At 42.6% G+C, this 17849-nt stretch overlaps 1 protein-coding gene across 2 annotated transcripts in view; it reads right to left on the bottom strand.

The window, feature by feature from the left end:
- LOC101161541 (potassium voltage-gated channel subfamily KQT member 1) overlaps positions 1 to 8046 on the bottom strand; it is an 84296-nt gene extending 76250 nt beyond the window's left edge. Inside the window, exons 1-2 of one of the 2 annotated variants that reach the window (XM_023952475.1) lie at positions 7823 to 8044; positions 7383 to 7718 (exon numbers count right to left, since the gene is read on the bottom strand). In XM_023952475.1, coding sequence (XP_023808243.1) covers positions 7383 to 7718; positions 7823 to 7851 — 365 coding nt within the window. In that variant the 5' untranslated portion in view covers positions 7852 to 8044. Of the gene's footprint in view, positions 1 to 7382; positions 7719 to 7822 lie in introns of both variants that reach the window. The other variant, XM_023952481.1, reaches the window with a different exon arrangement.
- Positions 8047 to 17849: the final 9803 nt, after the last annotated feature.

The raw sequence follows: 17849 nt of genomic DNA on the forward strand, positions 1-17849 counted from the left end.
CACACATGGATCAATGAATGCTTGGAGCTGTACAACATCAACAGGACTCTAAGAGCCTTCATAGGAAACTCAATGAAGCTGTGGAAAACCACCCTTGAAGCCAATGGGAAGCCACTTGCACAAGTGTCAATCAAATGTGGGATATACCAAGGTGATGCTCTGTCTCCACTGCTGTTCTGCATAGGTCTCAACCCCCTCAGTCAAATAATCACCAAGACTGGCTATGGATACCGACTCAGAAATGGGGCCAACATCAGTCACCTCCTCTACATGGATAACATCAAGCTATATGCTAAGAGCGAGCGTGACACTGACTCCCTGATCCACACCACCAGGATCTACAGTACTGACATTGGGATGTCATTCGGGCTCGAGAGATGGTGACAAAGAGAGGCAAGGTAGTCCATACAGGAGGGGTCTCACTCCCAGAAGGAACAATAGCAGACATCGAGAACAGTTACAAGTACCTTGGAATTCCACAGGCAAATGGCAACCTGGAGCAGGCAACAAGGAAAGCTGCAACAGCTAAATAACTCCAACGAGCAAGGCAAGTCCTGAGAAGCCAGCTCAATGACAAAAATAAGACCCGGGCAATAAACAGCTACACACTGCCAGTTATCAGATACCCTGCAGGAATAATAAGATGGCCAAAGGAAGAGATACAGACCACGGATGTTAAAACACGAAAGCTCCTAACCATGCATGGAGGGTTCCACCCAAAATCCAGCACCCTGAGACTGTATGCTAGCCGCAAGGAAGGAGGCAGAGGACTAGTGAGCGTAGAAGCCACTATCCAGGATGAAACATCCAAGATGCATGAGTACATCAAGCTCAAGGCCCCAACTGACAATGTGTGCTCAGTGAATGTCTCAGGCAATGGAGAGCAGAGGATACAGTGCTGGAGGACAGATCCTCATGGGAGGACAAACCCCTGCATGGGATGTACCACCGGACCATAACTGAAGTGGCTGATATCAAGAAGTCCTACCAATGGCTAGAAAGGGCTGGCCTAAAGGACAGCACCGAAGCGCTCATCCTGGCAGCCCAGGAACAAGCCCTGAGCACTAGAGCAATAGAGGCTCAGATCTACCACACCAGACAAGACCCAAGGTGTAGGCTGTGCACAGAAGCGCCTGAAACAATCCAGCACATAACTGCAGGGTGTAAGATGCTTGCAGGGAAAGCATACATGGAGCGCCACAATCAAGTGGCTGGAATAATATACAGGAACATGTGTGCAGAATATGAACTGGAAACCCCAAGGTCAAAATGGGAAACACCTCCGAAGGTGGTAGAGAATGAGAGGGCAAAGATCCTGTGGGACTTCCAGATCCAGACTTATAGGATGGTAATGGCGAACTAACCAGACATTGTAGTGGTGGATAAAGAACAGAGGAAAGCCGTTGTGGTGGATGTGGCAGTGCCAAGCGATGGGAACATCAGGAACATGAGAAACTGGAGAAATACCAGGGACTCAGAGAAGAACTGGAGAAAGCATGGAAAGTGAAGGTGACAGTGGTGCCTGTGGTAATTGGAGCACTCGGGGCAGTAACCCCCAAGCTGGAGGAGTGGCTACAATGGATACCTGGAAAGACCTCAGACCTCTCAGTCCAGAAAAGCGCAGTGCTAGGAACAGCTAAGATACTGTGCAGGACCCTCAAGCTCCCAGGCCTCTGGTAGAGGACCCGAGCTTGGAGGAGAAACCACCCGCGGAGGGTGAGAGGGGCGTTTTTGTTTTTTTTAATTGTATATATATATTACCATCTTATTGAGGCCTAGTGGGCCGCTTTTGGTAAGCAGAACTGGTGCTGTGGGATGAACTGACAGTGAAAGCAACTTAACATGGCTTTAGGTTAAAATTGATCATTACATTGAATACATTTCTGCATTTTCTGAGCAAAGATCTATTCTGTTTGATTCTTAGATTTTTTTCTAAATAGCAAATTGGATTGTGGCTCTGTCCCTTTTAGTACGTAAACTTTGCGGAAATCTAACTGTTAGCACACACAATTAAAGGTTTTATGTCAGACTGTTGTTCGTAACAAATAGATCTAGCAAGGTACAAGAAGTTTCCTAACTACCATCTAGTACTAATGCTTCGATTTCCAGCCATATTTTTCTGTATGTACTGACTAGGTGGAACATTTGTGTAAGAAGAGTTAAAGTCTCCAGTTCCATGAAGACCCTTATCAGTCAATGTTACAGCACGGGTTTATTGAAGTCTGGCCAGGAATCCAAATAACTCCCTTTAGGCTAACACACATGCACACACAGAGACATGAATGCGCACACACGTCAACACAGATAAAAGACTGAGGGGGACTGACTGAGGAGTGGTGTATAACACTACCAAAGCAGGTGGTCTTCTCTGAAAGATTTAAGCGAGGAAACAAAACAACTGGAGTTTTTCAGAAGGACACCTTCATTATGTTGCCAGTGAAAACTGATGTCAGTTTGTCACCTGGTAGGCAAATGGCAAAAAAATTGCCAAAAAACCCCCCAAATCAAATTACCTGTTGAGACGTAAGATAATTTGTATGAATTTAAGTGTAAATGTGACAGAGGTGGTTAAAAAGAAGATCAAAAGGGACACAACTGCACATCAGGCACTCTAATGGTTGCAATTTGTCAGAGAAGCTTAAATTATTTCGAGACGTCTGAAATGTCAGCGAGTGAAAACATTCTGTTTAGCAGAAGTACTCCTGGGCGTCACCATTTATACTTCCAAGAAGGTTCCGCTCGTCTCTTCCCGCAGCGCTAACACAGGCAAATTTCTCTCCCCTTACCTACAAATCCACAGGTAATGTCGGCTCTGTGTGCTGTGGCGTTGGGGAAAGTAACCAAAGGAAAAAATAAAAAAACACAAAACTGAACTTTAAACAAAAGCTCAAAGCATTCTTCTATCTTCTATTGATAAGCCGTTCACTTGCAGACGTAAAGCAGGAGATGATAAGAACTGGTGGTTATGTGGTGGCATCAAATTTATAAAAAAGTCTTTGAAAAAAAACATTTGAATCAGTATTGCAAAAGTGTTCCTAGTGATCTTTGAAATATGATTAGGCTGTTTTTAAGAACGTTATTTAAAAGTTTCCATATCTAGGACATATTTTTTCTGCAGAACGGTAGTAGTTCATTAGAAATTCACCTCTGAGTTGAGGACGGGACCATTGGTGTGAAACAACCCCACTCTCCTTTCCCATCACCCATTACTGAGAGCTCTCTGCGCACACACTCTTCCACTAGCTTACAGCCCCAACCTAACATTTCCTGTGACGTCATTCCGGGTGAGTGTAATCCAGTGCTGGTCGTGTTTGACTGTTGCTGTCTTGTTTGGCATTAGCCTGACTACTATTGCTTACTTATTAAGTGTTATTTGGTTTAATATTTACATTCACATCTAGCACCTTTTAGAAGTGAATACACTACTGTTAACCGCTTGCTGTTCACTTTTCTCAGTTTGCTAAATAAACTACTTCTCTTTAGCTAAACACTGCTAGCCTTAGCTTAGAAACCTAGCATGATTACCACTGAACCTAGCATGATTACCACTCCTTCCGTCTTTCCCCCTCTCTCCTGCCCCATGTGCCATATGTTTAGTGAGGATCCTGCCTCCTTTAATGAAGATAGCGGTAGGTGTGTTAACTGTAGTCTTGTGTTAGACTTGGAGGCCAGGCTAGAGCAGTTAGAAGCGTGGCTCTGCACAGTGGAAGCTAAGCCGGCTAGCCAGGTCGTTACCTGTACCGTGGCCCGCGCTGCCAGGGCTAACCAGTAAGTTGGAAAAAGAATGGCGCCGCTTCGGTTCTGAGCAGACGCTGAATACCTGGAAACATAGCCTATTAAATTAAAAAAAGCTATGCATAGAGCTAAAACCCAGTACTTTGCAACCTTAATATCAGAGAATGGAAATAATCCAAGATTTATTTGAAGTACTATTGCAAGATTAACTCGCAGTCAGAGCTTAGTAGAACCACGTGTTCCTGTTTCTCTCAGCTCTGATGATTTTCTTACATTTTTCGATAGTAAAATCTCAAATTTTAGACATAGTTATTCACAAGTTATTCCTACTATCAGCCCAGAGCAGGTTGAAGTGGTAGAAGTGGAGGGATCCATAGAAACCTCTGTAAAATTAGACTGCTTCACTGCTGTGGATCAAGCGGAAATAATATCAGTTATTACGTCCTCCAAATCCTCAACTTGTCTGTTAGACCCAATTCCCACTAGACTTTTTAAAGAAACCTTCCCCCTAATTAATGATTCCATACTAACGATAATAAATACATTTCTGGAAATGGGTTACGTGCCACAGTCTTTTAAATATGCAGTTGTTAAACCTCTTCTGAAAAAGCCCAGTTTAGATCCTGGTAACTTGGCCAACTATAGACCAATGTCAAACCTCCCCTTTATTTCTAAAATCCTAAAAAGAGTTGTAGTTAGGCAGCTTTACTGCCACCTACAGGACAATAGCCACTTTGAAGACTTTCAGTCGGGTTTAGCCCTGCGTGCAACATTTGCGCGCGGTCAGTAGGTGGCTAGTCCGTGCATCTTACTAACGAGAGTAAGACAGCATCACATGTAGGTCATAAGTGCGATCAACTTACATTAACCTCACAAATATTTTACAATACACTTACCACACGCACGCCAAAGGTACAATCCATTTTTATGTCTTCCCGTAACTTTTGTTTTATCCAAGGCATGTTAACGTTCTGAGGGGGGTCATCTAGACCCCACAAGACAGTGCAATGATTTGTGATCTTCACTGGTGTCCATGGATTACATGAAATACTCTTTACCTTTATCATGGTAGGGATAACACGTCAATGTAAGGGTGGGGTCATCTGGACCCCACAAGACAGCACAAGGGTTGGTCGTATGAGTTTCGAGGGGAACTGCAAGACACACCTCCGCTCCCTTTTAGATGCACCTACTCTTATCTACGACCCGGAAAACCCAAAAACCTGCAGTACCTGGACGAGTCAACACCATGTTTGCTGTCTTTTATTTACTTTTTAAATTATTAAAACTTCAGTGGCTGAATCTATCTTCAACTCTGAGGAAAAATATGTTCGGCTTAGTAGAACAAAGCCAAAAAACTTGTAATTATTTTTTTTTTAACTCTCCTAGTGTAAACATCTATAAGCAGCATGTGGGACAGATCCATGCAGCTGCTGACCAAAATGCTGCAGTGAATTGTAGCACAGAAAATCCAAGCAAGCATAGAGATAAAGGAGAAAAAGCCCCCTCCCCCCCAAAGAAAATGAAAAAAGATTCATATAGAAATAAGAAGCTTAGTCAAGATAAAAAGACTTGTAACATAATCTTAAAGCCACATTAATATGAAGTTTGTTTCGAGGTAAATTCAATAGTTTCTCATAATCCAACGTAATCCCTCAAGTACGCTGTGTCAGCAAAGTGACGTACATTTGCAAGTGTGCCCAAACACGTACAAACAGAAGAGGCTGATAAGGTCCCTGTGATGTTTAAGCTCTGTTTCAGTGATAAGGCCATGCTTGTTTTTCTAACTCAGACAGTTTCATGTTTTGAATCAAAAGCAAAGAAACTTTAATGGGCACAGTTCTATTATACTTTACATTTGAAGTTTTCATTTTCACGCAATGATTCAAAATAAGCAATCAAAGTGTCTCTCACTCATGCCAATCATGTAAAGGGAAGTAGAACATCTTCTTTGCTTAACCTCTGCCTTGTATGCGTGCGTCAGTTGGCCTTGAGAATCAAAACTGTATTAGTGAGCTTTATTTACCCAGGGTAGCCTTTTGCCAACATTGCGAGGATTGTGCCCTTTGTTTTGGTTTGTTTTTCAGCTGTTTTCTTGGTTCTTGTAATGTTCTGTTCTTTTGGCATGTTTTTTTTAGTTTTTGACCTTTATGTGTGGAAGTTTTCCTATAAAAGAGAACAAATGCAATAAAAATAATTTCATTTTTGCATTTCTGAATTTTTCTCCTTTTAAATCGCTGTCAATCAAACTGTCGCGAAGATGCTCGGTTTGAATTAATGAGCCGTTGTGATATCATCAAAACGGCCCAGTAGCGCATTGCACAAGCTTCTAATAGGATTAACATGTAGCGGTGCCGAACTGGCTTTGTTTTTTACGCGTTACTTTTTAGTATTAACATTTTTTATTGTTATTTTGAGAAAAATAAACAGAAACAAGAGAGAAGAAAAAACATTAAAAATAAAATAAAAATAAAATAAAATAGAAACAAGAACATTTCCAGCACTACGCGTTACTTTTTAAAAAAAATTTTTTATTTATTTTTTGTTTTTGTTCTTTACTAACAAGTTTGGGATTTATAAGTATTGTGAATACGCTATCACGGCTAATGCTCTTAACGTGGCTAACGTGCAGCGGTGTCAAAATGTGTCGTGAGTTAGCGTAGTCGAATGCAGTTAATACAGTCAGACTCTTGTCTAGCTTAATGCACCTTACAGTTCGGTGAACCTTTTAATCCTATAGTGCACACAATTCTGTAATTGAAATAAGAATAAATTAAGCCTTTCTGATGCCAAGTCAAGTAGCCCATAATAAGCTATATGATAAAACACAGATTGTTCTGTAATCATAACAAGGCCTTTCCGACCTAAAGTACATTCTGCAGGTTATTTATGGAATCCTATTATGCTGGTGTTGCATTAGCTTTGTTCATGTTCCCTTAGAGACGCTGAGAATCAAACCAGCTCTGACAGGCTCTGTCCATCCGTGTCCCCTCTGACACCGCAGGGTCAACGCTTGCTCCCCCCTCTGAACATGCACCCTGCCAAGTTTGGCTGCCTGCTATCAATGACAGCAAGTGGGGACCGACAGCACACTTCTGGAAAGTCCCATCCTACATTCCTGAAGCGTGCCTGAACTTTCCAGTATGGATCTCCTAATCTATGAGTTTCCAAAGGGAGGGGGGGGGGGGGGGGCGTTTTCCTACAAAATCAAATAGTGTGAAGTGATAAAGAGGGATGTCTTTTTTAGAAAAAAAAACATACAAGCAGAGCACAAATAAAGACACAACATTTGGGGCTATTTCTGTCAAAGCAGACTGTAAAAGATAACTAATATTGCTTTAGTGCTCCCATGTGGGGAGTTTCTTTGAGATTCCCATAATGCCCCACTGAATTATGCATATTTGTTTATTTTATTTGATGTTGTTAGACTAAAATGATATTAAAATGGCTCTGTGGGGGACTCCGGATGTCTGAACAGAATCTTTCCAAATTTTCAGGATTAACGGTGTTTGTTGAGGACTTCCAGGGCTTTGTGAGAACAATTAATCCCCCCCCTCCCTTCGTTTTTATTAGGGTTTAGTTGCAATTATGCCCTTGAATACCCCACGGATCAGGATGATTCTGAAAGTTAAAAACCAAAAACTCACACTGTGAAGTGATACACGAAGCATCTCCAGCCAGTCGGCCTCTCCAGAAAGTTGTACACGCGTCCTTGGATGTACGTGCGGGTGAGGACGGGACGGACCCCGGTGCTGTACACCGACATCCGCACCGACATCCGGGGATGGGATGGGTAGGGGTGGACCTGAGCTGGGGGTGCACAAATGGGGGGGATTCCATCCACTTGCATCTCGTCTCTATGGTGAAAGTCCTCTTTTTCCACAGGTGTCTCCGGATCACGCGCGCTATAGGGAGCTTGCGCCAGCTCCAGGTCCGGTGGTCTTCTTCCACGCGCCAAAAGCAGAAAACGTCCTCGTGTCCTCCTGAGAGGGAGTGGAAAAACTTTTGAATTTTTCTTCTGCCAACTTTTCTAATTACTTATAGGTCACCGACTCTGGCTGACAAATGTTTGTCCATGTGCGCTCACCTTCTGTCGCGCGCCCGGCCGAGACGCATCAAACCAGAGCTTGCATGTTAATGCGCGCGGTGGCCTCAAATGCTTTCTCCAACTCCAGGTTTCCGCCTGTCTGAGTAGTTGAGGACACGGCGAGGCTCAGTCTTTAAATGAACACCCTTTACCTCGCTCTTACCAGCCGGCAGAGCGGTCGTGAGGCGGTGCGAGCAGCCAGCCAGCTGCTCAGGCTTTAACGGAACTGCTTTAAAAAAAAAAAAAAACCCTCAGAGGATGAAGCTCTTCATGCTACGAGCTTTGCACTAATTCTTTTCTTTTCAAAATGCATTGAGCCCCTTAATATGGATTTGCATGGTCCTATTTGCAGCTTGAAATAACTGTGCAGACAAGTTCTGTCATGTCTGAGTTAAAATATGCAGGGTCAGAACTGTATAAAGTTACAATATTCATTCATGACCCTGTTAATTTGATTATGTGCTGAGAGAAATATAAGCCTATTCCATATGCTTTAAGTAGCCCATAGATTATTGCAGAGTTAATATTAAAATAACAGGGGCATGCGCACTCAATTCACATTTTTCAGTTCACTTTTAAACCATTTTATTGTGACATGCACGGTGGCCCTGAGGTACAAATAATACTAATGAATCACTAGATGCAAAAACACATTAAAGATCACAACAATTAGAGGAAAAAAAATACTCATTTCAGAAAAACATGACATTTTAAACACTAATTTTTATTTAATTTTTTACAGAAATCAAAACACAATTCCAAAACGAAATAAAAACGACACATTTCACAAAACAAGTAATTTCCAGAAATCAAAATAAAATGTTACAAAATGAAACACAATAAGAAACCAAAAAAGGTAATTGTGGAACATCGATGTTTGACCTTTAGGTTTCATTAATGTGTCTTCAATGTCTGCATACTATTGCAGGTTTTATGATCAGTAAGGACTATCGCTTCATGCCAATTAACTTTCAGTTAAAATGGTGGACATGTCATCATCCTATCAGTGATGTCCTACACAGTGACGGGCAGTCAGTGGAGCTTATATAGCTTAAAAAATACATAAATACAATAAAAAAATATATTTTTTTATTAAAAAAATAAAACTCAAATAGGATTTTTTTAGACCTGTCTATTTTATGATTACTTCTTTTCTATGTGGGTTTTCAATGTTTCTTTAGTAAAACAAATAAAAAAGTAGTGATTTTACAAATGTCCTGTTGAAATACACGAGAGAGCGGCAGGTGAGGCACCAGCTGCCCGTGCCCCCGCCCACTTTACTGTTCTGGCTTTTTTTTCTGCTAAAAATGCACATTAGGTGAGGCTCGCAGTTCGCGTGCCTCAAGGCAGAGGGCGCTGGCGATCCCAGAGAATGTGACAACGCGGCTAAAAAAATAATAATAGTTAGTGGTAGCAAGTCAAGTGCAGCCGTCCACTTGTTCTTTAATATTGCTTAGCATCATTTTCTAAATGGAGGATTTCGTGTCTAAACTCAGGAATTTGTGGAGACACGTCACTGGTAGTGATCTCCATGGAGACAGAGACTTTGAAAAACGGAATAAAAGTAAAACTTCTACAAACAGGTCATCATGTTTTTTTTCTTATTAGTCAAAATAAGTAAATAATAATAATAACTTTGGTAAGCTCAGTGACCTTGTGGTAGAGTGTCTACCCTGGGACTGGAAGGTCATAAGTTCAAATCCAGGCCGAGTCATACAAGAGACTGTGAAATTGGGACCAAATGCCTCCCTGCTTGACACTCAGCATTAAGGGGTTAGATTGGTGGGGTTAATTCACCAAATGCTTTCTGAGACCAGCTGTGTCTGCAGCTCACCGCTCCCCTAGGGGATTGGTCAAACGAGGAGAACGCATTTCTAATGGTACTTTAACTTTTTTTGCTACAGTTTGTAAGCGCAAGAAAACCGTTGAAATTAAATTTTAAACAACACAAGAGGCCTGACCAGAGCTCTCCCAGGGCCGGCGCTTGGGGGTGGGGGCCTGGGCTTGCTCCGGGGGGGCAGCGCTTTCTGGCTCCTCTCTCTCTGTCTCTGTGTGGGGTGGGTGGTGCTGGGCCTGGGGCGTCGGCGCCTCGGGAATGGGGCCCCGGGGCTGGGGGTCCTGGGCGCGTTGCTGGGGGGGGCTGTTTGACCACCGGGGTACAGTCTACCAGCTGTCCCCAACTTACCCCTTTCCTCATATATAATCTCATATTAGGGTGAGGGGGTGGGGGGTTTAGCCTGCGTTGCACCTGGGGGGGGGGGGTACTTGGCAGTGGTCCCCCTCCCATGGTTGCCGTATGGAATGGACCCCCCTCTCTCGGTTTTATTTGCACCTTAGACATGTAAGGCCCTTGGGGGGTGCTTGGACATCACTGCCAGCAAGCAGCAGATGTCCTTTTAGCACCCTACCCGCCAATCTTAACTGCACCTTAGACATTTAGGGCCCCTTGGTGGGGAGGTGATGGGACATCACTGTGAGTAATCAGGCAATGTCCCCTCATTGCCCTACCCGCCAATTTTAACTGCACCCCCTTTGTACACACACCCTTCCCCCCTCAAAATATACATTCCAACATAAACACACACACATGCACACACACACCCTCACTAACACACACGGACACAGTCATTTTGCAAAGGAGGTGGGACCTTGGACCATCTGTCCCCTACCCCATCCCTGGTGGGGCGTGCGGGGCCCTTGGCAACGGCGGCCGTGTCCCCCGGGTGCCGGTTTCCTGGGCCCGGCGGTGCTTTCCCCACGCAGGGAGAGGGATCCCTGAGCTTTCTGGCAAGGCCAGAAGCCGGGGATCATATCACACCCGAGCCGGGGGTGTCTGTGTCCCTGTGGGGTGGGTTTCTGGTCCTTGCCGCCGGGTGCTGGGCCTAGCCAATTTCCATCTGTGGCCAAGCCTGGTCGGGCCATGTCTACAACAACCCTTGTGGGCCCCCTTCTCCATGGGGTGCCCCCCTCCTGGGCGGGGGCGGCTGGCCCCTGTCTTGCACCTTTCTGGACCAACCGTGGGCCTGGTGGATGGCTGCCTGGAGCGCGGAGCGGGTCTCCCTTAGGGGTCCTGGCTCGTACCTGGGGTTGGGGCAGGGGGATGCCCAGACCCCCTGGGTGGTGATGAGGTGCTCGTCTGGGGCTGTGGGCACCCCTCTTGGGTGGGGCCCGGCGTTGGGCCCTCCTGGCGCTGCGGGGGGGCTGCCCTCAACGCGTGGCGTTGAGGGCTTCTGGCTGCCGCGGCTGCTGCGGCGGAGGTCTTGGTGTGGGGGTGGCTGGTCACTCCCCCTCCTTCTTTTCACATTCCATCATCCATTTTAGAAGAACATATACACTCAACTGAGCACAGGTGTTAGCTCACGTTTGCACTAATAGTTTGCGTGATTGAATGAAATATCTCACACTAGTTGGCTTGAAGGCATAAGTATGCGTGTGTGAACAATATCTGTATTGTGTACATGTTGGCATGTGGACATTTTTGCAGTTAACAGGTGTGTTTATAACATTTGAGTGTGTGTGTGGACAGGCCCCGCCCCTTTGAGATTTGTATTCTATCTGAACCTTACAGTAATGATAAACATCCAGTAGCTTGTTGCTTTATGCTGCTTCATGGTTTTACCCCCCTCCCCCCTCTTATGATCACCCTCCTATCCCCCCCTTTTCTAACATCCCTCTCTCTTCTTCCCTTCTTTCTTTTTCCATCCAGTCCAACACAAAATAATTTAAAAAACAATTAAAATGAATAAAGTTTGGCCTCGATTACAAAAGGGGTTTATTCAGACATACCTCTGGTATTTCAGGAGATTCATAACCCCTGTTGTAAAAGTAAAATATGTCCAACACAAGAGGCCTTCAGCTGTCATCTGTCTGCCCAGCTGTTGGACAGGACAAGTTTAAAAAAAAAAAAAAAATTAAACAACACACTTTGACTGTTGCCAATCAGATGATGAATAAGTGACTCTGTAGGGTTTATATGTTGGTCAATCTGACTGATGACATCAATGCCTTACCAGCCGTGAACCTCACCACATGTCACTGGTCCCATAGTACTTACCTTTTCCGGTTTACCGTGAAAAAAATAAATAAAAAGTAATTTCCAGAAATCAAAATGAAACATCCCTGAATGGATGATGAAGTTTGTCCCTCATTTCATTCAAACGTTTTTTGGCATGAAATGATACTGAAGCTGCTCCGTAATAATCAGAAAACTTTTATTAGACATTAAGGACACTTTTGAAAAAACATTAACATCAAAACTCAAACGTCATCATCAAATCAGTAATGTCACAAAATACCTACCTTTTCCGGTTTCTTATTGTTTCTTTTTTGCAACATTTTATGTCTGCGAATAACTTTTATTTTGTGAAACGTTTCATTTTTATTTCATTTCATTATTTGGGAATTTTGCTTGGATTTCTGGAATTTTGTTTTTACTTGATTTGTTTTCTTTTTTTAATTGTCATTGTGATCTTTGTATATTTTATTGCATTAAGTGATTTGTTGATTTAATTTGCACTTTAGGGCCACCGTAGAAACTACATCAAGCTATGCTAAGTCTGTTAATACAATTATTTTTCCTTCCTTTTTAAAAAACAAAAAACAAAAACAGCAGTAGGACTTTAACATTGCAGAAGCAATTCTGCAGAAATGGAAAATATTTAGGTGGAGCAGCTGTCCTGCATTAAGTTTACATGCACTGTCCTATCTGTCTCTTTTGTCCACTATTGACAGTCCAAAACAATAACCTCTGAGACAGAACACACCAATCTGTCCACAGACTTGAACCTGATCCCTGCTTTTAGTGTGATCAGGTTACATGTTTTTTTTCAACCACTGCCTTCAGTCTACCTTCAGGAAGCTAACATAGTGCAACAAGGTTGTGCTGTGAAAGTCCTCCCCATGACCTTGGCTGAGGTAGACAAGACGAGAGGAAACAAGTCCCCCGCAGCAGATTTTAATAGGAGTCAAGTGGCTTCCATATGATGACAGGATCTGTTGCCGGTTAGGTATTAAGTGCCACATTAATGGACTCTTGCTGGTGAATACCACTTCCTACAGTTAAATGTACCTTCTATGCAGAGAAAAGACATATATGATGAGAATTACTGGTAAAGATAGGTTTAGGGGACATTTAAAAAAAACAAAAGCTTTTAATTAAAAGTTGGATAAAGGCCTGTTGACCTTCTGAAAGTGCAGCTGCAGTTATAGAACATCGAGCTGTCAAAGATGATGCTATTGCCTTTACCTTTGGGATGATTGTCTGTGTTTTTCCTATACACACCACGCTGCCAAATAATGTATCAACTTTGCATCACCTTTCAAGAGGGCATAACAACTGGTCCACTTGAATCATCTTTTGTTCCATTGTAAACGCATTTCCAGTGTTTTTATTATTATTATTATGCATTTTTTAGCCTAAAAACCCAACTCTGTCGTTTTGTCGTTTTCTAGGAACTAGTTTCTGCAGAGCAGCAGGAGTTCAGCTCTAAGGAGTGTTGGGGACAGTTGACATGGAGCAAGCCCGCCCCCACTTCCTGTCAGCCATCTGTCTACACTCGCTCCTGCTAGCTTACAACCCCTCACATCCCCAACCTATTACAAAAAAACAGCGAGCCATATTGAAGCTGTCCAGTCCGCACTGACGTGGAAAACAAAGACATTCTTGGACATGGGGACATCAAGTGGATGTATCAGAATGGAGCGGAGCATGTGGTCCGCCCAGTGTATTTTCTACATTGCAAAAATGATCTTTTTCAAACTGCATTTTTTTCGTCTGCTCACTATTCACAACAATTTTTATAAAAAATACCCATACATGCAATTTAAAGGTCAATTTTCTTAGTATATGTCCTCCATTATAACCAAATTTTCACAAGAACAAGTTAAAAACACAATTTTCCTGGTAGTGGGTCTTCAAGGGACACATCTTAGTTTAACATTCATTTAGTCCTTTTTAGTTGTACCAATATATTCTTTTTGACCTGTTTCTTTGTGTGTTTTATTAGTGTTGTGTTGAATCACAATTGTGAAGCTATCTTTACCTTAATTGGGTTTTTTTAGTACATTGTTAGTGTCATGGTGACTTTTGTAAGTCCTTATTTTCTCAGCTAAGTGGCACCAACATCCATATGTTGTAAGATGGTCCTTCTGTCCATTTATGTCTATTTTGAGTTCCAGTCCTTTTCAAAGAACTTCTCTGGCCTTTTACAACTTACATACATTATTTGCTATTTTGCTGATATTGAAAGTTCATTTTAATTTGTTGAATGGGTCCATTGAAATGTGACAGTCGATCCCAAGGTTTGTCACTTAAAAATGTTTTTATTTTTGATGCTGTATTCCATGCTTAAACAAAATTGATTCTTACGATCGTTTCAAGAACGTCTGTGAAACTTCTAGGAGCTACAACTAATCAATGAAGCACTTAAAAAAATACCTGGAAAGGCCAAAGGATTGAGAAATGTTTAACTGAACACATCAACGCACTCTGGAGTTTCTATAGAAAATTATCTACGTAAAGTGTTCATCTTTGAAAACTTAAAAGCTGAGTATGTCTTTTTATTATTCAATAGCTATAAATCAATAGAACAAACAATTGACCAATGACCCAATGACATCATTTTTGGATGATTTTACCAGAGGTGAATGAACACCGTTCTTAAGATCTGCTAAAAAGCCTTTATAAGTGGGGAAAAACCAGCACAAATTTTTAGTTTGGAGTCAAGAACTCTTTAAAAACAAGCAAAAATCTTGTAATTTCTGCTCTGACAACACAGACTTGAAAGCATGCAGCTCCTGAATTGGGCCACAGTGAATGTGAGCAGAACAGCAGCAGCTCAGTGACGCACATACTTGAGACTCTTTATCATATTTAATTGGGTTATCTATTACAAAATAAGCAAGTCAAACTCATAGTTCATTGTGGGCATTTTTTCACTAATAAGCTCACTGAGAGTTTGTTTGTTCAGTCATGTTGGATAGAATCATTTCCCCTTGTGTGTTTATATTCCTCACAAATATGCTGGACAAGGAAGTTTGAGATCCCATACCAGATTCTGACTGACTGGGAAAACCACCGGGTCAGAGTCTGCTCTGGAAAGACATCAGCACATGTTCTGTAGAAACAGCTGAACCTTGTGCAACTGCCTCTGAGTGCAAAGTTTGTGACAAAGACAAATATCAATTTGGGTCTTGGTATTTATTTATTCTTTTTCCGTTGCTGCCTCTTTTTGTTTTGTTTGTTTGTTTAACTTTAGCCTTAATCTGTTTTTCTATGTATCAGTGCTTAATAGCAAAAATACTATTGTTTGTTCTTCCTTAAAAGCTAAATTACAGGCCGCTGCGCTGTCTCAGCCAGGAAGTAAAAGCCCATTATCTTCTCTGGATCATCCTGAGTAAATACCAACTGCTGGAACATTGCCTCCATATATCCCCCCTGTGAAGGGCAGAATGAGCCGACGGATTGCTACCTCTATGGTAAAATCTGTTATTTTCACATGAACCTTCAAAGGCTACTCTTGTTAACCATTAAATATCTAAAATTGTCAAAAATAAGACATGCTAAAGTTAAATCTTTTCCAAAATATGAACTACTGTATTTTCTGCACTATAAGGTAGACCGGATTATAAGGTGCACCGTCATTGAATGGTTTATTTTCAAAACAATGTCATATATAAAACACATTAAATGGGTCAAATGAGTCAGAGATAAGTCCAGTAAGTCTAAGTCCAGGGTGGCGAACAAGTTTGACACCAAGAGCCGAATTTTTTCACTGTGAGAGTCAAAGAGCCACACTACACACTGACCTGCCAAGACGCACACACACACACACACACACACGCAATTAAAGTCGTATTATTGTCCATAACACACTCCTCTCCCTACAACAGAACAGCAGTATTGTACTTGTGTTTATTTCAAGGAAAGTGTCCACCCTCAACACACATCAATGCAGCTTAGCCAGAGTTAACACAGAGACTACCCTAGAGGTCAGATACCCCTTCCACACACACAGGGACCTCTCTCTCATTTCATACACACACTCTCTCTCTTCATCTCACTCTTTTCTCTGCCTCTCTCTGACGCACAACTACTCAGTGACGGGCAGTAAGGTTGATGCCGGTGAGAATGTGACTCCTCTGAAGTCAGATTTATGATGATAAAATTGAATATTTAATCGTTTATCCAACAGCATTTAACTGTTAATTCTTGTGTCTCAACATTCCTCTTTCAATGATACTTACACCAACAAATACAAAAAAAACATCTGGACAGAGCATCCTTCTGGTGTCTGTAAGTCATATTCATAGTGAACACATTAAAGACATTACATTTCAGTTGTGTGCAACTTAAATTAATTTTGACCTTCAATAGAATATCTTGCTTTTATATGTTTTTTATTCAAAATTGTATGACTGACATTTGCATCAAAAGCAAATAATTTATAAAATATTAATACATTGCAATGTATCAGTTTATACTAAGGAGTAATATTCCAACAAGTGTTGAGTCATAATTTAACTGAGTGCGTCATTAACGTCCTCGCCTCCCTGCTCACACTTCAATACACGCTCATTCGGCCAAACGGCATGCACCTGAATTCTGCTAACAGCTACCTGGCTCATGGTTTTACCCGGAAATCCCCCCCCCTTCCCATGAGTCTTAGGGGCAGAAGGCGGGGCTAAGCCCCAGGCCAGTTGCGGCCTCTCTGATCAGCTCCTTTACCTGAGTGGTGTCGGTCAGAACGGACCGATATCTGTTCTCTAAATTATAACAGGGCCTTCTTTCAGAGAGATTTCTGCTCATTTATCTCCGGTTCTCTCGCTGCCTCCTCAGTGACCAGCAGGGATCTCAGGGAGTCAGTCTCGGCATTAAAGGATCCATGAGAAAAGGGATCTGCGGTCGTTTCCGTCCAGTTGTGCAAGCAGCGTCACGTTCTGCGCTTCATTCATTCTAATTGCAGCATTCTGCTGTGAGCTCCACAAAGTAGGAGAGTGGGATGATTGCCGTTTTGAATGTGCACTTTGAAAAGCTTCAACTTGTTAATAAAGGAGACAATTTGTGTCAGATCAGGAAGTTTTTCATTTTCTCCGGGATACGTTTTGTTCTTTTCTGCCATGACCAATGTTACTGCTTCCAAAAGCTCATAATGATAAACATAGTGAGTTGCCATTCTGTTCAGTAAAAAGTAAGAATCTTCCCGTTCTTCCAGAAACATCCTGTGTTTATCTGTATACTTTACCATTTTGACCATGAGGGTAACGGTCTGCACGCACATAAATCTGTATCTGTGTTCCGGCAGTGGGCGTAACCCGCGCAAATGATTGGCGGTCACATATGTGTCGGGAGCAGAATCAAACACACACACTGCCAAATTACTTGTATTATTAATTATTTATTTTTAATACCCTCTGATGGTTTGAGTGTGGTTTGAGAGGGAAAAAAAATTATGAAATGAGGCACAGTATATGGAAAATATGACGAGACGCAAAGAGCCGCACGCTCATTGTCCAAGAGCCGCATGCGGCTCGAGAGCCGCGTGTTCGCCACCCCTGCTCTAGGGGTTAGGGTGGGAATTCGGACATAGCGAATAACATCAGACCTTGTTTGCAGCTGATAAAAAAAACAAAACAGATTTACATCTTGTCAGAGCGGCGTGTATCCCTCAAAATCACCAGGGGCCTCATTTATAAACGTTGCGTACGCACAAAAGAAGGCGTACGCCACTCTCTACGCAATAGTTGAGATTTATAAAAAGCAAACTTGACGGGAAAATGTGCGGTCCTCCACGCAAGCTCTGACCCAGGCGTACGCACAAAAACGGGTGAAATGAGAAATGGCGACACCGTCGGCAGATGGAAGAAACACGTGAAAGTGACAGTGTGTGCCAAATCGTGCTGGCATGTGCTGTGCTACACAATGTGGCATAGCTTAAAAACGTGCCTCTACCCCCTGGCGCTGATTGCTGTGTTGGCCCCGACCCTGAACCCCATCCCCACGCATTTGAGCCATTTGCTACTGCTGTGC

This window comes from Oryzias latipes, chromosome 3 (genome assembly GCF_002234675.1).
Source record: "Oryzias latipes chromosome 3, ASM223467v1".
In the NCBI taxonomy this organism is placed as follows: Eukaryota; Metazoa; Chordata; class Actinopteri; order Beloniformes; family Adrianichthyidae; genus Oryzias; species Oryzias latipes.